This window comes from Podarcis muralis, chromosome 17, assembly GCF_964188315.1.
Source record: "Podarcis muralis chromosome 17, rPodMur119.hap1.1, whole genome shotgun sequence".
Lineage (NCBI taxonomy): Eukaryota > Metazoa > Chordata > Lepidosauria > Squamata > Lacertidae > Podarcis > Podarcis muralis.
Genome location: NC_135671.1, coordinates 15224261 through 15245784, shown reverse-complemented (window position 1 = coordinate 15245784; position 21524 = coordinate 15224261). Strand labels below are relative to the sequence as shown.

Below are 21524 nucleotides of genomic sequence, written 5' to 3'. Positions count from 1 at the left end.
GCAATTAAATATGTGTGAGAGGCAATACAAAAGGCATGGGGAATGCTTTGAACATGTCTGCTCTTTAATCTGTCATAGTTCTGCATCAATCTGTGATTTAAAACAAACAAACAAACAAACAAACAAACAAACAAACAAAAACCTGTACAAAATTCATATTGAGATAGGCACAGTGGTACCTTGGTTCTCGAACAGAATGTGTTCCGGGAGTCCATTTGACTTCCAGAACTGTTCGAAAACCAAAGTGTGGCTTCTGATTGGCTGTAGGAGCACCCTGCAGCCAATTGGAAGCTGCGGAAGCCGCACCAGACGTTCAGCTTCCAAAAATCATTCCAAAACCAGAACACTCACTTCTGGGCTTCAATCGTTCGGGAGCGGATTTGTTCAGGAGCCAAGGCATTCGATATCCAAGGTACGACTGTATTTAAATATTTAGTGTCTGCTTTATCACAAACATATATTTAAATGCACTCTTTATATCCATGTATGCATTTCTAAATATATTTTACCGTAAGATATGCATTTTAATGTATTTTGATACTTTTTTTGTATTGGGGTGTGTGTGCCACTTTAAGAACAGGATGTTAGACTAGATGGGCCATTGGCCTGAACTAGCTGGCTCTTTTTACGACAATACTTGGAGAGAAATAATCTCCACACCTCAATCCGGGAGAATTTGCATAAATTATTTTTTTCAGTTGTCCCCATCCATGATCACTGACCATGCTAGCTGGGGCAGATAGGAGTTAAAGTTCAATAACATCTGGAGATCATCACATCAGCTACTCCCGAATTGAGGACTTCTGAGGTATATCGCTCTGGTTACCAATCACCTGCATTTTTTTAAAAAAAATCCACGAATTAAGATTAAATCACAGAGCCTAGGACTTGCCCATCAGAAGGTCGGCAGTTCGAATCCCCATGACGGGGTGAGCTCCCATTGCTCGGTCCCTGCTCCTGCCAACCTAGCAGTTTGAAAGCACGTCAAAGTGCAAGTAGATAAATAGGTACCGCTCTGGCGGGAAGGTAAACAGCGTTTCGGTGCACTGCTCTGCACGGCTTAGTCATGCTGGCTACATGACCCAGAAGCTGTACGCCGGATCCTTGGCCAATAAAGCGAGATGAGCGCCGCAACCCCAGAGTCAGCCACAGCTGGACCTAATGGTCAGGGGTCCCTTTACCTTTAAAAGAGCTTTGTGGTTTGTTACTCTTGGATTTAAACTGCTGGCTCATCTTTCAGTGAGGCAAGGATAAAATAAAAGGAAAAAGAAATTGAGAGAAGGAGGAAGCAAGCAAGATAGTATTTATTATGTGCCTATGACAACCACAGGCAGCAGAAAATAGATCCCGCTTGTGAACACAGCCCAGTGGCTTTCTGAACCTGGAGGTGTGAAGTGGACCAGATTTCAACAGTTTGGAGGTGAAGACTCACAGCAGCAAGGGACACTGCAAGGGTCAAGGCCCATTCAAGATTATTTTTAAACACACACAAACACATAACCCCAGAACAGTATATTGAGAAAAAGCATTAATTAGGGATCATTTTTAATACCTTATAAAAACAAAACGACGTTACAGCCGTACCTTGAAAGTCTAACGGAATCCATTCCAGAAGTCAGTTCGACTTCCAAAACGTTCGAAAATCAAAGCGCAGCTTCTGATTGGCTGCAGGAAGCTCCTGCAGCCAACCGGAATCCGCGGAAGCCCTGTTGGATGTTCAGCTCCCAAAAGTAGTTCACAAACTGGAACAGTCACTTCCGGGTTTGCGGTGTTCAGGAGCCAAAACGTTCGGGAACTCAGCTGTTGAAAAACCACGACTGTATTTATTTTGGCCTTGCACAGGGCGCTGCTGAAATTTGAAAGACCAAGTCCACGCCTGCTGAATTCACTTTCCTGGAAGTAAATTCCACTGAACTCAGTGGGCCTCCTTTCTGATCAACACATGCATTGCAAAGCCTTGTTTAGTATTTGTCTCAGCTATCCATCAGAGTATCTCAGCAACCTACACAAAAGCCCTATGCTATCATCTGTGTATAGTATGTGTATAGCCGTCTCAGAGCCAGCTAGTTCAGGGACGCGGGTGGTGCTGTGGGTTAAAGCCTCAACGCCTAGGACTTGCCGATCAAAAGGTCGGTGGTTCGAATCCCCGCGGCGGGGTGCGCTCCCGTCGTTCGGTCCCAACGCCTGCCAACCTAGAAGTTCGAAAGCACCTTCGGGTGCAAGTAGATAAATAGGGACCGCTTACCAGCGTGCTGCGCTTACTGTGTGTTGCGCTGGCTTGCCAGATGCAGCTTGTCACGCTGGCCACGTGACCCGGAAGTGTCTGCGGACAGCGCTGGCTCCCGGCCTATAGAGTGAGATGAGCGCACAACCCTAGAGTCTGGCAAGACTGGCCCGAACGGGCAGGGGTACCTTTACCTTTACCTATCATCTGTGTATTGTGGATATGACGCTGAGAGATATTGGCTTGCCTAAAGTCAGTTAGTGAGTTGATGGCTGAAGGCAAGGATGCGAAGCGGCAGGGGCGTAGGAAGGGGGGCGGTGGGGGCGGCCCACCCAGGTGTCATCCCTGAGGGGGTTGACAAAATCCCCCCTGGGCAGATCGCCGCACTGCCCCCCTGGGCGCTGATTGCTGTGCCGATTGCCCCCCTGGATGCCAATCACTGCACCGATTGCCCCCCCCCGGTCAGGTCACCCCACCCTCTGGGTGCACAGCATGTACGCCATTCCGGGTGCCCGAGTGGCTAGCTCTGCTACTGTGAGGCAGTAGGAACTTTATTCACAATATAGCACAATAGCTCTATTTGGGTACTTGATCCCTCTCACCTGATAGCCCTCATGTGATGGGTAGATTGGGACCGTGCTTGCTGGCCCCAGGCCCCTCAGTCATATCCCTGATAGCTTGGCCTCACCACAGTCAACACACTGTCTTGCTGTATGCACACAGGCCGAGCACAGTTTCAAACCCTGGTCATGCGCACTTAAGTGCCTGGTGCAATAATACATGCATCCAAGTGTACACGTATTTGCTTCCACATTGATAAGAAGTAAGTGGGTGTGGGGCAGATCCTGCCACCACGCCACCCCCCCCAATCACATATGCATTCTATGTACAGAAAACATACGGAAAGGACTCCACTCCCAATTATGTCAGTTTCTGAGCCAATTTATTGTATTTCTGGCTTGTGCCAAAAGAAATGCAGACATGACTGCAGTTTCTTCCTGATAGATGTTGACAATATGTGAATGTCAGACTTCGTAGTGCGAACGTCTCTCTCCGTTGCTACTTTTCCCATAAGCGGCCAAAAATGTATAGGAAATCAGGGTGGATAAGAATGAATGAGGAGCGTGGGAGAAAGGGAGGGGGGTAAATTATATTTGAGACGGACAATAGGGCCTTGTTCTCAAACATAAATGAAACACAGCTGCTATACAGCTGTGCCATTCGGCTCCAGAAGTCAAAACACCAGACAGAGTGGAAGTCACCGCTACCCACTATGAGGCAATGCAATTCCAAGTGGACTGCTGGGCTCTCCTGCGACCAATGAATAAAGCTATTTGGGCCCTGACACTTCAAGAATGTCAAGCCCAAGCACAGACAGCCTTCTAGGATGTCGGCCAGAGTAAAGAATTCGGATTCCAGAAGTTTCACAGCTCATAGAAACCTTTAAAGTGGCCGGTTTCCTACACCAGAGGTTTCAAAAAAAGCCCTCGAGATGAAATAGGTCAGCTTACTCAAGGAGGAAAAGAGAAGCAAATTTGCTAAGACACACCTGATCTGCATGACGCAGGTATTTTATGACTCTATAGCTCCACCTTGCATACGGACACCTGTTTGTATCTGTCTGGTTGTAATCCATATAGTGTCTCTAACATGTAATATAGGGATAGCTTTTGTGGTGTCACCCAAATATTGCTGGATGCTAGTTATTTAAGGGATGTGGGTGGCGCTGTAGTCTAAAGCACTGAACCCCTTGGGCTTGCAAATCAGAAGGTTGGCAGTTTGAATCCCCACGACGGGGTGAGCTCCCGTTGCTCTGTCCCAGCTCCTGCCAACCTAGCAGTTCGAAAGCACACCGGTGCAAGTACATAAACAGGTATTGCTGCTGCGGGAAGGTAAACGGTGTTTCAGTGCGCTCTGGTTTCCGTCACGGTGTTCTGTTACACCAGAAGTGGTTTAGTCATGCTGGCCCCATGACCCGGAAAGCTGTCTGTGGACAAACACCGGCTCCTTCAACCTGAAAGCGAGATGAGTGTGCAACCCCATAGTCACCTTTGGACTTCACTGTCCAGGGGTCCTTTACCTTTACCGATCTGCCTTTATTTATTTATTTCCACAAAGAGGGCAGTTCACAGAATAAAATACTGGATGAAAATCAAGTAAATAATTAAACCAAAATAACAAAACAATAATGATCCCTTCCCACATATACATTTAAAAGGCTGTTGGATATTAATCAGTCAAAGGCCTGGTTGAAGAGGAACGTTTTCGTCTGGTGCCTAAGCATATATACAGGGCTGTCTTAAGCATATGCGGTGCCAGGGTGCCCAGAGCTGTTGACCATTTTTCAGGGAGCTGACACCATGCTCATCTCTGCTCAGGAAAAGATAACAGGAAACTTAAAGAGCCCAGCGCAAGAAACCAGCCTGAGACGTTGGCATTGGTGACTGAGCGAAGCCGGGCACCTCGTGGTGTAAGCAGTGTGCACTGGGCAGGCTTCTCCATGGCCCTACACCAATCCCAGGTGCACAGGAGGGCAGAGCTGGCCAGCCGTCTCAGAGCCTGGCTGGCTCGCTCTCCCCTGAACTCACAGTGCAGAGCCACCTGCAGCAGAAGAGCCCACTGCGGTGCTCTGACCGATGGGCGGGATCTTCCCTGGACTCCAACTCTCGGGCCCCGGACTCTAGGCGTGGTGGACTTGAGAACCTGGCGCCCGGGTGCCCCACACCCCTGGCGCCTATGGTTAAGATGGCCCTGCATATATAATGAAGGTGCCAGAGCATTCCACAAATGGGCAATCACTACAGAAAAGGCCCATTCTTGGGTTGCCAGCCTCCAGACCTCACGTAGAGGAATAGCACAGAGAAGGACCTCAGATGTCCAGGACAGTTTATATATGGGGAGCGTCAGTCCTTGATGTATTGCAGTCCTGAGCAGTGGTGTTGCAATGGGGGGGCATGGGTACTCCCTGGGTTCCATGCCTGCGGGGGTGACAAGAAGTCACCACACGGGGGCTCGTGACGGCGTGAGGAGCCATCGTGCCGCCGCTGCCTTTGGAGGATCCTCCGTTTGTAGCTGCAGAGGCGACGGAGGGATCCTGGCACTGTCCGTACAGTGTTGGAGTGGCGCCGGCAGCAAACCGCTATACAGCGCATGTGCAGCGTCGCTACGTATGGCGCATGCGTTGTACGTAGCAATGCTGCACATGCGCCCTACGTCGTGATGCCCGCCCCAGGTGTCACGATGCCTTCCTTCACCCCAGTGAAAGCTTTATAGGTCAAAACCAGCACTTTGAATTGGGCCTGGAAATGAACTGGCAGTCAGGCCAGGATTGGTGTGATATGCTCAAACCATCTTGTCCCAGGTGAGCAACCTGGCCACCAAATTATGCACCAGCGAAAGCTTCCGAACTGTCTCCAGAGGCAGCCCTATGAATAACGCATTGCAGTAATCCAACCCAGGGGGTCCCATCAGCCCCAGGCAGCAAAACCAATGGTCAAGGATGATGGGAATTGTGTTCCAGCAACATCTGGAGGTCCCTATGTTAGCTACCAATAACCAAGTTGTTTTGCCAAGTCTATACAAACATACATCATGGCTGTATTTGTACGTTAACACTAAACTATGGCTTAGCTTTATGTGAAAGAGCCTTGTGTTTATGATCACTCCTTCCCCTCTTCTCTTACGGTGTCGGCAAATCACATCCATATTCCAGCATTCTGTTTCCTCACATGTAAAACACTCATACAAGGGAGAGTCAAACAACTTCTGGAGGGTGAAAAGTTCCTTAACCCTGAGTTACATTTTCAGCAATAGATACCCACATGGTAAAATGTGTTGTGGCATTCTCCATCTTTAAAACCCATTAGAGTTTTCGTCTGATTGTTTCGCACAGGTAATAAAAACAACTGATCTAATATCTAACTAAATTGACATGGAGTGAAGACACAAATCTACAGAGAAGAAGGGAGAATTACTACTTTGTACACTCTGTTATGCAAGCTGCTCTGAAATTCTTCTATAGCTTTTAACTGCAGAAATGGTTTTTAATGTGGCCAGAATTGCCTCTTGAAATAACCACCCACTCTGACTAAGTACATGTGCTCATTTTTCCCTGAAGGGAGAAATTACCTGATTACTAGAGTATTGTACCCAAAGAATACCAAGCATGCAAAGCCCAGACTCACAATGGTTCTTAAGAGCTTACACCAAATTCTTTAAATGTGCTCTGATTTGATTTTGATTGCAGAACACTGACTATTCTAATGCCACCAGGAGCTGCAGCATGAGCTTTCAAGCAAAAATCAATTTGCGCTGGGAAAGCTCTCCTAACAAGATTTGGCAAGATCAGAAATGTTTTGTTTTTTTAAAAATCAGAGAACCTGTGACCCTCCAGAATAAGTTGGACTTCTGTCAGCCCCAGCCAGCATGGCCAAATGGTCAAGGATGATGGGAATTGTAGTCCAGCAATATCTGGAGGTCCACCAGTTCACAACCCCTACTCCAAATGGAGGGCACAAGCCAAGTGTTGGAAAAGGTATTAAACACCACACCCTGTCCGCTGCTTCTCCCTGAAAATGCCCCATACAGAGAAATGGTGGAAGGAACTAGCTTGGGAAGCCCCAATGGAAGAAGGGTCAGAGCCCAGGAATTGGTGGTGGGACAACAATGAGGAGTCAGAGGGAAAAGACTGGGAGGAGGAAGAGTCAGAAGCTGAAGAGGTAAGAGGGCTTAGTGAGATGGGAGTCTGTGGCAGAGAGAACTCCATGGTTTGAAGCAGAAGCTGAAACAGGGGAGGAGAGAGGCCAAGAGGTAGAGATGAGTCAGGCTGGTGAAGTGGCAGAAGCTCCCCTCCCAGAACCAGAAGAGGCATGAAAAGAGCGGTTAACTTCACACAGGCTCAGTCTTGGATTGCTTGGGGGAAAACTCAGGAGAGGAGATGGCTGTGAGGACTTTCAGTCTCAATAACTGATCCATACCTACCAGGTATGAGCTGCTGTGGCTCATCAGGCCTGATGCTCCGCCAAGTCTATGCAGATTGTGTTTTTGCTAAAAAGAGTCAACTCCAACTTGCACAATGTGTTTTACTGGCAGCTCGCTCCTGACAATTGTTGCCTCAGTGTCAAGTAGGATGACCGTGTGTCCTACTTCACAGAGGATGTTTCTCTGCAGCTGTCAGAGGACATTCCTCTGTTTTAAGGTGTCATCGATTTGAAGGGCTATCTGATCAAGTCCTGTTTAAAGGCAAAGACCCATAAAAAGGCGCACTTGGGGCTTTGGTCAGTAAAACGAGCAGGCAGCACAGAACACCTAGTCACATTTTTGTTCCCTATCAGTAAGATGTCTACTATTTCTATTTAAATTACAGCAATTATTTCTAAATTTGCATCTATATACCATATGCATATGGCACAGACTTGGCGGAGTGTCAGGCCTGATGAGCCACAGTGGCTCATACCTGGTAGGTCCCCTCTTTTAGACTCTCTTTTGTGTGTGATGCATTTTCTCTCGTCTTTTTTGCCCATTGCCACCCAAGTGTCCGGCATACTAGGATTTAATTGGTTTGGTATCACCTGCCTGCCTGAAACAGGAGTGAGGTCTTCATGAATACACAAAAGCAATAATGGGGCCCTTAATTTTTATCAGAGTTGGTGTGTGGGTGTGCTTGTTTTGTTTTTTGCAAATCGGAACACTGGGGTGCATTTCGCTACGACATTCTGGACCCCTAAGAGAAGAAATCAATGCCAGACCCTTAACAAAAGCCACACACAGCAAATGGAACTGTAGTATCCGGGGCCATAGTGGCATTGCACAATCTGATCAGCTATTTAAAAGAAATATATCTAAAAGCATGTGAAGGCATTTGCCAAAAACGGAAAGGATATTAGCGTTCCAATCTCAGTCGACCTCAAAGGAAGGCTTTGACAGATTACATTAGCTACTCCTTCAAAGCACAAACACAAAAGGCCCTTTATTTGTTTTAGACAAGGAAATTCTAAATTATCACACAGCAAAAATAAACTTGCCCATGACATAGGGTCAGAAATTAAACACGAGAAGCAGGAAATTGTTCGGAGTAATGGATCTCACACTTCTAGATTTACAACAAGAAAAGAGAGGCCATTAGCTAGCTAGAATGGCTAACTATTTTTTAAAAAAACACTGGTCTACACTGGACAAGGACAGGCCAAAGCAAGATTAAGCAGAGTCATAGCAGAATCTGATTGGACGAAGGCAGAACATGGAAAGTCTAGGGAAAGAGTCATAGGAAAATCAGGCAGATAAGGGATGACCAAGTTTGATGAGCTAGAATGGGCTAGGAAAAACCCAGAAGGCCTGATGCAGATATTATGGGCTGGTACTAAATTTCAGGGGGCCTACGGCACAGTGTTTTCAATACATCTCCATTTCTCCAACACACAACACACACACACACACACACAAATGTGGCTATACTTTCCTTTTTCTTTTGCTACTGCTGCCATATTGGCAGCTATAATTTTCCTCCTCACTGCCCTCTCATTGTATTTTTATGTTGGATGAGTGGGAATACTGCTTCTGAATGGAAGCCAAGCACACTTTTCATCTACAGCTGCCAACTGCTACTTTAATTTACTCACAATTCAGTGCCATAGCGCATGGATCTATAAATTTCTCAGCCAGGCTGGTGAGGGGCCCCTTCTGAGCCATCGAGACCCTTGGCCAGTGCCTGACCTGGCTGATGTCTGGTGCAAGTCCTTCATGTAAGGATCAGACCAGGACAGCAGAAGCAGGTGATCCTCATGGGTAGAACTGACAGGATCGAGACCAGGCATAGGCAAACTCAGCCCTCCAGATGTTTTGGGACTACAACTCCTATCATCCCTGACCACTGGTCCTGTTTTCTAGGGATGATGGGAGTTGTAGTCCCAAAACATCTGGAGGGCCGAGTTTGCCTATGCCTGGTCTAGATGATGGACTCAGCTATACTCAGTCAATTATATAATTATAACTGCATTATAAACATGTGACAGATGGCGCTGTAGAGCACAAAACTTTGTCTATGCAATTTTACATAGAGTCCCCCCCCCCTTTTGGTTATAACAATTAAATTTATGACTTAATTTTTTCCTGTGTGTAGATCCAGCCTATGCTGGCATTCTAGAGCTATTCTAAAGGTGTACAGTTATAGTCCTAGTTCCAGCTAATATTTGGTTGGGCTTGAATTCATGTGCCACCTTTGCTTTGCCACAGCCTTCTATTGTGACATGGGATAAGCACAATTACTTTATACTTACTTACTTTGAAATGATGAACTTTGAAAAGGCAGTAGAGCACCCTACAAATGCTGTTGAAATCATGACTATTAAAATAATTTGGTTTTTGAATTTTTAAAATCTCCGGCAGCTTAACTGAATTTGGAAAATACTGGAGTAAACATTGCTATTCGTTCTGCAGCAATGGATGCTTTGTGACTCTGAGGAGATGGCTACTTAATGGCTCGCGTTACTATAGGATTTGAGCATCTTTCCGTACTCAAAGACATTTTACCCTGTGATGTTAAGAACTTGTTTTCAAAGGTTTACAGAGGAGGACTTTAAAACTGCAAAGCAACTCAGTGGATTTCCCAAGGTCACACACAAGATCTGCACTGCCATGGAACAGGATTCCTCAAAAGGCAACAGTGCATCAGTTATTGATCCTGCTTTCCTTTCCTAGAAGACAAGGGAAGTCTTATTGTCAGCTGCCGAAATATTTTTGGCTTGGCAATGGAAAGGCTGGTATTCCAGTAATTCACTATGCAGAGCAATAGATTTAAACATAGCTAAGACTCCAGCAACAAAGCACTCGTGATAGGAAACACATTGGTGAGCGATCTGCAGCTGATCTGCAATAAGAGGCAGGCTTTAATACATTATTTTGTCATTCTAGAAGATTTTGCTGGATGAGAAGAACCCTAGCTTCAATTTATTCATAGTTGGAGGTAGGGATGGGCAAACCACTCAGTTTTGATGCTCCAGCTTCCTATTTCCCCCCATCTTCAATTGCATTTCTGCACAATTTGCTATATTTTTGACAATCGTCACAAAAAAATGTCATAATTTTAATGTCAGAATAAATACATTCTTGCACATAGTTTTGACTGGTATGCCCATTTTTGTAAAGCACTTTCCTGTAATTTAATGCACGCATATATATATGACCTACTTGTGAGCTTCGATGTTGTATCTCTCTTCACACAAGTGCCCATTAATGAAGCCTTGACAGCCATTCAAAACAAATACAATCCCCCCGAATACATCTTGGACCTGACCAACCACTGCCTAACCAACACGTACTTCATCCACAATGGACAAAGATACAAACAGATAGAAGGAGCACCTATGGGATCACCCCTCTCACCGGTCATCGCAAACCTGTACATGGAACACTTTGAAACCAATGCTTTAGACAAGTCAGAACACAAACCCAAACTTTGGCTCAGATATGTTGACGACACCTTTGTAATTTGGCCACACGGGAAGGAAAAACTGGATAGCTTCCTCACACATCTCAACAGCCTACACCCCAAAATACAATTCACTATGGAAATAGAAGCCAACAACCAACTTCCCTTCCTTGACGTCTTAATCTACAAAAAACCTGATGGCTCCCTAGGACACACTATCTACCGGAAAAAAACACACACCAACCGCTACTTACATGCACAATCACACCACCACCCTGCACAAATAAACTCCGTAGCCAAGACTCTCATCTCCAGAACCAAACGCCTGGCTGACAAAGACCACTTGACAACTGAGTTACAGAATCTCTCAAATGTGTTAATTGCCAATGGATACCAGCAAAACAGGGTTATGAAGCTAATCCAAAAAGAAACACCCCCCAAAAACCAAGACACAGAAGAAAACAATGGCATGGCCCTCCTTCCTTATATCAAGGGCACTACAGATAAAATTAGCAAAATCCTCCATAAACACAATATCAAAACAGCCTTTTGCACCAACCAAAAAATAGCCAATATCCTCAGAAACCCCAAGGATAAAATCCAGTTGGAAAACCAAGGGGTCTATGAAATACCCTGCAAAGTCTGCCCAGCCACGTACATTGGACAAACAAACAGACGAATAAATGCACGTATTGCAGAACACAAGAATGCCGTCAAAAAAGAAGAAAAAACTTCCTCTCTTTTCCAACACATGAAAGAAACAGGACACGAAATTAATTTTGCAGATTCCAAATTGCTCTTTAACATGGAACATCACCACAAGAGAATAATCATGGAAGCCATCGAGATAGAGAAACACCCTCACAACATGAACAAGCGTGACGATACATCCCGCTTGCCAGACATCTGGAAATTAGCCCTCCCCACAAAAACTGACACCAGATCCAGAGGCACACAGAACGCCATCACCAATCAACCACACCAGACCCAAACCCAGACCCTCTCCACAGATAAATTACAGACACCATCCAGTAGCCAAACCATGGTGGCACCTCCGGATGCTGCACCCCCCTGCAATCCCTACACAGATCTGGCTGGCACAGGCAACAAAACCACAGCTCGCCCCTATACACGAAGCCAAGCCAGAGCACAACTAAGTGCAGTACAGCCATCTTCTCAGAAAAACTCTTCACAAAGTTCAAGAGGTCAAGACACAAAGGCTTTAGCAACTAATCCACACCTAATGACCCACCTAAGTGGTACTCAGGATATCACTCAAGAAATCACTCAAGATATCCCTCAAGTAATTAAGGAACAAAAGAAGAAAAGGCACACTAGCCTGGGAACTTCCTCTCTGCCCAGAACATTGGAGGCTATACACCACACCTCCTCAACAGTATTTATAGGAACTCAAACACTGAGATCCTGCTCTGTTCCAGTAACAAGAAGCCGAAAGCACCAGCCTGAAGATGACGAGTGAGACCTCGTCGAAACGTCGCCTAGACACCCCAACTTTTACACGGGAAGACACCCGAGGACACCAAAACCTGCATTCCTGTACCCGTGAAAATCTACGAAAGCATATATATATATATATATATATATATATATATATATATATATATATATATGAGAGAGAGATGATCATATGGTAAATGTATTGTCTAGTCTCAGCAGTAAATACTTTTAAGGAAATGTTAGGATTGGTTTATTTATATGCTCCCCAGTCTCCAGGCTAGCCTTCCTCAAGCTCGGCCCTCCAGATGTTTTGAGACTACAATTACCATCATCCCTGACTGCTAGGGATCATGGGAGTCGTAGGCCAAAAACATCTGGAGGGCCGAGCTTGAGGAAGCCTGGGCTAGGACCTGAACTACAGTGGTACCTCGGGTTACAGATGCTTCCGGTTACAGACTCCGCTAACCCAGAAATAGTACCTCGGGTTAAGAACTTTGCTTCAGGATGAGAACAGAAATCGCGCAGCGGTGGCTCGGTGGCAGTGGGAGGCCCCATTAGCTAAAGTGGTACCTCAGGTTAAAAACAGTTTCAGGTTAAGAACGGACCTCCAGAACAAATTAAGTTCTTAACCCGAGGTACCACTGCAATGGATTCAAGTTACAAGAAAGGAGATTCCGACTCTTCATCAGGAAGACCTTTTCATCAGTAAGAGCTGTTCGACAGTGAAACAGACTCACACAAGAGGTGGTGGACTCTCCTAATTGGAGCTTTTCAGCCAGAGGTTGGATGGCCATCTGTCCTGGATGCTTTAGCTGAGATTCCTGCATTGCAGGGGGTTGGACTAGATGATCCTTGGGGTCTTTTCTAACTCTACAATTCTAGGTGCCTATGGTCTTTGTATGTGTCATCTGATGCCTGACCTGTAGTATTGAGCGTCCCTATAAGTTAGTTTCTCCCAGTGTTTGTCTCATTCCCATTACATTTTCAGGGAGATGTTTTAAGAATAACTTGCTCAAAAAAGGCTGACATATGATGTGACCCTGAGATAGCAGAGGGTTGGGGAGTGTGGTGCTTTGTCTGTTAAATAATTTAAGCCCAGTTTATGTTATACAGATCTTTAATCTGTTGTTACCTCTGCCAAGCCTTCGGTGGTGAGGCTGGCTATAAATCTACATAAGTTAACAGCTCTTGATCCGGAGCATGCTCTCTACTACTGCTGAAACATTAACGGCAGTCTTGCAAGGTACCTCTTGCATATATTAAACATCTGTCTCTGTTGACCGCGGCAACATGACAGATGATTTAATCAAGGCAGCTCATCCTTTGACCTACAGCCTCTAATGATCAATCTGTTAGTGCAATTCCAGTATTGGGAGTCCATGTTCTGCCCATGTCCAGGCTTATTTCTGTTCAGAAATCATTCTTGTTCATACCATCTAAATGTCTTTTTTAAAAAAGAAAAAAGGGGGTGCAGTAATGCTGCAAAAATGCTGATTTCAGCTATAAATTATACGGACATCTTGCTTTTACTCCCCACTCCAAGATCTTAATTATACAGTATAGGCATCTTGCTGCGAGATATAACCCTGAGTACCTCTGCACTAGTTATTCATTCCTCCAAAACTGATCAATTGGGTAAAGGCATCATAGTCAGACTGGCGGCTTCACATCAGAAAGGCTCCTGCCTGCTAAAGGACGCCAAGAGGTAACTGGCTTTGAGGTCCGCTGGGCCAGGCCCTCTTTTCATTCCCAAAGATTGCTCTCGCCTCACCAGGCATCAATTCACTCAGGTGTTGTGCAATTGAGGTATGCAGCTTATAGGCAGCTGAGTTTGCAGCACACTTAGAATAGGAGGAACTACTTGCACAGCGCAATGGGGACTACTGAGCGACAGAAGAAAAGCCATTGGGTGATGGAGTTCTACTGCTTAAAAGAAATATGTTCTCCAAAACTCCTCCAAAACTCTTTCTTTGTAATTCCTTGGTTTGCAGGTATGCCGGGTAAGGTAGCATTCTGGGGACTCAGCTACATTAGTCAAAAAACAGCATTTATAAATATGCAACACTTGATGGCACTGTAGAGCACGAAACGTTTCTATGTGATTTTACATAGTGGTTTCCCCCCCTTTTGTTATAATGATTTAATTCATAATACCATAATACACACAATTTAAAGAGCCCAAAGATTGGTCTGAAGGCATGCAACAAGAGTTCTGCCTCTGAAACTAAGTGGGTCTGGTTTTGAGTATCACCTGGGGTCTACCTGAGAACCATAGGCAAGCTCTGCAAAAAGAGGTGGGCACAAGTGTAGAAAAATAAAAGTTTGTCCATTCTCATTGCAGTAAATGCATACTTAGGGCTCCCCCCCCCCAGCTGGACCTCTCAGGCGGGCACCAATGCCACTTCAAGAGAGCTGAGTGGTAGGGCTCCCAGTTACTGATGAATGGGCTGCCCCCCCCCCAAGTTCCACAGCAGTGCGCAAGCCATGGGGTATCCACACGACATGTCAGCATGCCCTGAAGTGTGTGTGAGTGATGTCAGCACATTGCGGGGCATGTGCAAATGCTGCAAGCACATTGTGGGGCATGCTTACACCATGCACATATGCTGTAGGGCGTGCTGACGTCATGTGTGCATGCCGTGGGGCATGCACACATGGCATGCTGAGGTCGCACAGCCCCAGGCCCCCTCAATCACAGGGGTAAGGCAGTGTGCATGGTTCATGGTGAGTTCTGGCACCTCTTTTTCTCGAAAAATAGCACTGTGTATACGTCTATAATAAGGGACGCGGGTGGCACTGTGGGTTAAACCACAGAGCCTAGGGCTTGCCAATCAGAAGGTCGGTGGTTCGAATCCCCATGACGGGGTGAGCTCCTGTTGCTCGGTCCCTGCTCCTGCCAACCTAGCAGTTCGAAAGCACGTCAAAGTGCAAGTAGATAAATAAGTACCGCTCCAGTGGGAAGGTAAGCGGCGTTTCCGTGCGCTGCTCTGATTCGCCAGAAGCAGCTTAGTCATGCTGGCCACATGACCCGGAAGCTGTCTGCGGACAAACGCCGGCTCCCTCGGCCTATAGAGTGAGATGAGTGCGCAACCCCAGAGTCGGTCACGACTGGACCTAATGGTCAGGGGTCCCTTTACCTTTACTTTATACCTCTATAATACTTTCAGGGGTGTGGGTGGGTGTTTGTGGAGACCCAAGGAAGTGGAACACAAACTAGGGAAAGATCAGAGGAGGAGCTGCAGCAGCTTCTTACCCCGATTCCTGTGAGAATCCTTCAAAAAGTGACCCAGTGCAGAATATCCTTATATGACTGCTGATGCACATTACTCACCGGGTCACCAAGCCATCCATAAATTGCAAAGCCATGGGGCTGAACCTGTCCACCCTGCCATCAGTTTGCCATCTGCACACGAAATCCACCTCCTGGGGGGATGATTGCTAACATTCCAAACCTCTGAGCAGACTGAAGCCATATTGCTTTGGGTTTAAAAGGCCATACGAATTATTCGTCCTTTCACTCAGGCAACCACAAAATATAGTTTGGTCCCTACAAGAGAAATGACCAAACAATGCCCGTGCCCATTGCTCACAAGAAGCAATGGCCGAGGGCGTATAGATGCTCAGTGGATTTACAGGGCAATTCCCTTCCCCCTTTCCTAAGTTTTGATGAAATAGATTTGGAGAATACCTTGTCAGTGTCCTGAAAACTTGGGGAATGTCACCATTCCCCCCACCCCCCATTGCAGTTACTGCTTCAAAGATGGTAGTAAAGTTTTTCAGTACAAGCCTATATAAATTTTTGAGTAGACTAGGAAATGTGGTTCATGGGGCTAACACCCAGATAAGTGGCTATAAGACTGTATCATTCGTGGTTGTGTTTTTGTTTTACCTTATTTTTTAACAACAATAACAACAACAGAATATTAAAAACACAATAAAACATCAAACATTAAAAACTTCCCTAAACAGGGCTGCCTTCAGATGTCTTCTAAAAGTCAGATAGTTGTTTATTTCCTTGACATCTGATGGGAGGGCATTCCACAGGGCAGGCGCCACTACCAGGAAGGCCCTCTGCCTGGTTCCCTGTAACCTCACTTCTTGCAATGAGGGAACTGCCAGAAGGCCCTCAGAGCTGGACCTCAGTGTCTGGGCTGAATGATGGGGGTGGAGATGCTCCTTCGGGTATAGAGGAGCGTCTCCACCTCCATCATTCAGCCCGGACACTGAGGTCCAGGAAAAAGAGGTGCCAGAACTCACCATGAATGCCTCCCTCATTCTCTTAGAATGACAATGGTGCCCGCCTGAGAAGTGCTGGATCCCACCTGAGAGGTGCCGGAACTGTGTTCCGGTGAGTTCAGGCTAACCCCCCCTTGTTTTGCCCCCCCTTGCTTTGAAAGGACATTATATGCACCAGTATGCACAGTGACTGAACTGACAAGGCATCAGCAAAATTCATAGAGGTTTTCCTAATCTTGTGAGGAACTTCAGAAATTGTCTCATATTGTGTCTGGCCACTAGCTCAGTATTGTCCACACTGACTCTCTAGGGCAGCGGTTCTCAACCTCTGGGTCCCCAGATGTTGTTGGACTACAACTCCCATCATCCATGAGCCTTGCTAGCTGGGGGTGATGGGAGTTGTAGTTCAACAACATCTAGGGACCCACAAGTTGAGAAAGGCTGCTCTAGGGTTTCAGGCTGGAGATTTTTCCAGCTCTACCTGGAGACACTAAGAATTGACCCTGGGCAAGATCCTCTACTACTGAGCTTCTGGAGAAGCTAGAAAGAAAGTGCATAGCTACTGTACTGTATTAGAATCGAATTGCATACTGTGGGCCAGCATAAATAGGCATAGAAATGAAGAGTAGATAAATTCAATACGGATCATCAATGGCCTTTGTCAAAGAACGCCAACCCAAGCAGGCCTTGGATGATTTGAGACTATGAAGGACAGCTCCACCTTCTGCAGGATCTTATGCCTCTGCCTTGCCCTTCCCCACTGCCCTGAAGCTTCATGAAGCCTGTTGCCTGGAAGACAGTTTTGGAAAGGGTGCATGGGAGACATTGAAAGTCAGATGTTGAAAATGTGAATGAATATGGGGCATGGAAGAGGAACAGTATCTCCGTAGGTGAGAAATGAGGAAGGGACTGAGAGAGCAGACCCAAGTGAGAACATCAGGGGAGGATGCAGCAAGTGAGAGGGGTGATTCCCAACAAATGCTTGTAGGTTAACTGTGGATGGTTTTATGCTGCTTTTGTGGAGCTAGCTGGCCTTCTGTCTAGGGCATTTTCATATCTGGCTTTATGCTCTGTCCTGTTTGGCTTTAAGCTTGGAATAAGTTAGTTTATTTGTAAGGTTTCATACCTAGTTGAATGGATTGTTTGGCTGGGTGGCTGATATTCTTGTATTTCCTTACTGATATCATATTTATGTGTAATTGTTTGTACTATGATTTTGAATGCTTAATGCAGTTCTCTTGATGTGACCTGTCTTGGATACTGTCTTATGGAAAAGTGACATACATGAACAGCTGATCCTTCCCTTGAACTTTAGCACCCACCAATTTGTGAATGGGGAAAGGACCATATTATGTGTATGAGAGAAGGGGCAGTCACATGACTGCTTACCCATCTCTCTACGAAGACACTGCTCACAGCTGTTTGAACTGGACTACAGGCAGAACTAGGCCTCGGATTCCATTCATTTCAAGATAAGTTCAGCGTGAGCAACGTGATCTGAATTGTGCCGGGGGGAGGGAGAGTCAAAAGTACGGCTTCCCATCTACTGATTCCCACTAATAACCACCCACAACCACCACCAACCAGTAGTGTTCTGTCTTGTGACATCTGAGGCATCTCCAGCCTATCAGTATTTTGTGGGAGGGATTCAAATGCGTACTGAGAAATTTGGGTTTGTGCAATCAAATGGACTACAGTGCTCTGCCGCTCTAGCAAATCAAACGAATTTTTAAAAAGGAGCACAGTTTTTGCTGTTAAGGGCAATGGGGAAATGCACTCAAAAGGGTGGAATGAATTAATGGTTAGCAGGAAAATGTGTAAACACCTTGCAAGGAAATGAACGAATGCTCGTTGTACAAACAAATAAGAACAAATGCACAATAAAGACCAGATAGACTCTAAGCATAAGCTTTGCACAAGCAAATCAGGATGAACGCTCAATAAACAGATTGTCTGGAGGAGCCCTCGGTCTTTGCTTATCTGTTTACAGCAAACCTTAAGACCAGCCTGTTAGTGCCTTATTAAAGTACATTGAACAAGTTAATTCAAAGCACAGTGAGTTCCCTATGCATAAGGCTTGGAGACTTGGCGTCGAGTTTTAGAAGGAAAAAGCACACACACTTGCCTACTTCTTAAAAGCTAAAATATTAAACACTTTAAGTCACCAGACATTTTTTTGTTGTTGTTCCCCAACCAGTGGAACCTTTTTGATGTTTTCCGGGAAGAATTTCAAAGGATTTAATGCATAGTAGACCTGCAGATTTTTAAATTTAAAAGGCATGCATTAGTGGATTAACTGACCTAAGAAAAACAGCTTCTCAGAGTAACGAGAGCAGAAGCCGTTCCTATGCCTACAAAGGAAATATAGAATCCATCTGGGGGCAGCTCTAAGTAAAACACAACATCTGTTGATCATTGGCAACACTCTGGCAGAGTTCCTGAAAATCAAGGGGCCTGAGTCATTTTCTGCCTTCTCACTTCAGACCTGAGACACACAGACGTACAGAGCCAAGCCCTTCTGAGCCTGTAGCTTTGCTCCATTTAGCATATCAGCTCCACAAAGTGCAGAGGAAAGCCTCCCTACTGTTAGTTGGATGAAGCTCATGGGCTACCTCAAGGACAAGGTCAGGAAGGGATAGCCGATGAGCAGAAAGCACAACAGTGTGGCTCTCTGGGAGTATTGCAATCATTTTGATTCAAGTTAAAGTTTTCCCCTAGGAATAATTTTAAGACAAAGACAATTTTTAAAAATAAATGAAAATGCCAGTCCAGTTTCAAAATACTGTACTGAGAGTCAGATTATTAATTTCACTGTCTGGGATTCTGCAGAAATAGATCGGAATCACTGTGATGCAGTGCAACTTAGACTTTAAATGCCTAAGCAGAAAACAATGCTTTCAGGGGCTATTTCACCACACTGTGGGCTCACATCTCCTTTCAGTGACCTTCGTCACTCTTGCCTGATGTTTCTTGGGGCACATAAAAAGGGACTGTGGTCCTTAATGAAGAGGGGAGCCCAAACTCTCCGCCTTTGATTACTCTTCTCCTCCCCAAGAGATGATCGCTTGTAGAAAACAAACAGGGCCATTCACATTAACGTCAGTGAAGAAACTTGCACTTGAGGCTGAATGAAAAGTGAGTCACGTAGTGGTGCTTTTGTGGTGAAGATATACAAGGGCTGCATTTTCTATTAGAATTGTTTTTTAATCATGGGAAATGGACCTGGGAATGTTCCAATACATGTTAAGATTGTGACCCATCACTTCCTGGTTCACACCATATTGTGGTGACATGTGCTGGACATGTGCTATCCAGAACCTTTACATGTGCTGGAGCATTTACAGCTCATGTGGGCATGTTGGGTTCCCACTTATGGGACCTTCGGGATGTTGAAAAATGGTTGTGAGGACTGTTGTGAAAGGCGTCTTTGCTACCGAAAAGCAACAAACCCTCGGAACTCCCGTAAGCGCATGTCTTGACTTGACCTAACGCATCTGATGAAAACTATTAAGCTGAACAGATGAGGTTACAATTCACAGTCAAGAAGATCAGCTATTTAGTCTGCAATCCTACACATGCTCACTAGGGAGCTGAACTCAGTGGGACTTACTTCTGGGGAGGCGTGCCTATGCTTGCACTGAAAACTGACCATTAATACGATTTATATTTGACTTTGCTGAAAAATTCTGACCATGACTACAGCAGTGGTACAGTTTTTGTTTGAGCCAAAGTGCTGCAGGCTTTGATCCAGAAAAAACAACAACGCCCTGCACCTGTCTTGAACATAAAATAAGCCAGTCCCCCCTGAGTGACCACTGTTCCGATTCCAAGCCATCTGCCAACCATTTCCACAGTGCACTGATATTTTTGTGCTGGAAGTGAATAGTATTTCTCCCTCCTGCTTCTCCTCTGCTCTTCCACGGGTGTTTCAAGCATGCCGTGATACATGATAAGAAAGCCGGTGTCTGGGAAGTACAAATCCATCAGAACCCGATCTATCATGCTCTACAAGTCAAGGCATCTGTTTGCTACAAAGCAATGGAGTAAACAAATGAAAGAAAGATGAACTCAGCACAACTTCACCAGAGCCGATGCGTGTGCTGGAATCCTGAGCACCCTTTTCTTCTTCTTCTTCTGCTCTCTCATCACACAATCTCTCTCTCTCTCTCTCTTTCCCCCATCCACAGACAAAAGAGCCAAGGAAAATGAAGCAGACTTACTGCAATAGCTTGTAGCCTTTCCCTGTGCAATTCAGCCTCCGCCATCCTGGGAGAGAAGGATGCAGCAGAAGAGGAGAGAGGGAGGAGGAGGGGAGAAGACACTGCAGTCACCCAGGGAGTCGCACGCCCGAGTTAAGCCACAAGAGTATTTGGAAAGAAACGCCAAGCAGGATCCTAGCCGTGATAACAATGATAATAATAATAATAAATGCAGGCACAGCTGGAGAGACACTGCAGACAGGCTCAGGGGAAGATAATTCCAACCACGGGGACCAGACTGGTGCCTGCCTGCCTCTTGCCTCCCAGCTGTACGGCTGCTGCTAGCTGCATTTCATTGCTGCTGTCGCTGCTGCTTCTATGCACTGTTGCTGTCACACAAGTATGTATGTATGTGCTCTGAAAGCAGCTGAGTCCAAGGGGATGGCTCGCATGGCTGTAATTTTTTGTTGGTGTCTGGGGTGGGGGGGAGCTCTTGCCGTTTCGCAGCGCCTTCGCTCCTCCTCTGGAGTGCTGGGTCAACCCAAGGAGGCTTGACATCAGCAGCGTATATAGTAATCAGAACCTGCATGAAACGGCAAGGGAGGGGAGAGGGAGGGAGGGAGGGAGGGGGAGAGAGAGAGAGAGAGAGAGAGAGAGAGAGAGAGAGAGAGAGAGAGAGAGAGAGGAAGCCAGCCCAGCTACGGCACACAGCACAGCTTTGCAAGGGAGATTCAGGGAGGAGGTGGAGGGAAAGGTGGAGTTATAATAATAATAATAATAGTAGAATGTGGCATTCTGCCACTCAACAGCTATTGAGCCATTTGGAATCTCTCTAAACTGTTACAATATGGGTGAATTTGGAAAGGAAGAGAAAAGAAAGGCAGGGATGCCCAGTCTGCTGCTTGCTATATACTGACGCTTAAGTGGAGTTCTGTGATTCTTTCCTCTGTTCATTTTTTAAGCCAAAACAGCCTGCAGTAGG

At 45.9% G+C, this 21524-nt stretch overlaps 1 protein-coding gene across 1 annotated transcript in view; it reads right to left on the bottom strand.

Annotated features, from left to right (window-relative positions):
• The window catches only part of LOC144325933 (paralemmin-1-like), a 109303-nt gene extending 88214 nt beyond the window's left edge, over positions 1–21089 (bottom strand). The window contains exon 1 of the mRNA XM_077920969.1: positions 20564–21089. Within this exon, the coding sequence (XP_077777095.1) occupies positions 20564–20608 (45 nt within the window). The 5' untranslated portion in view covers positions 20609–21089. The remainder of the gene's footprint in view (positions 1–20563) is intronic.
• Positions 21090–21524: the final 435 nt, after the last annotated feature.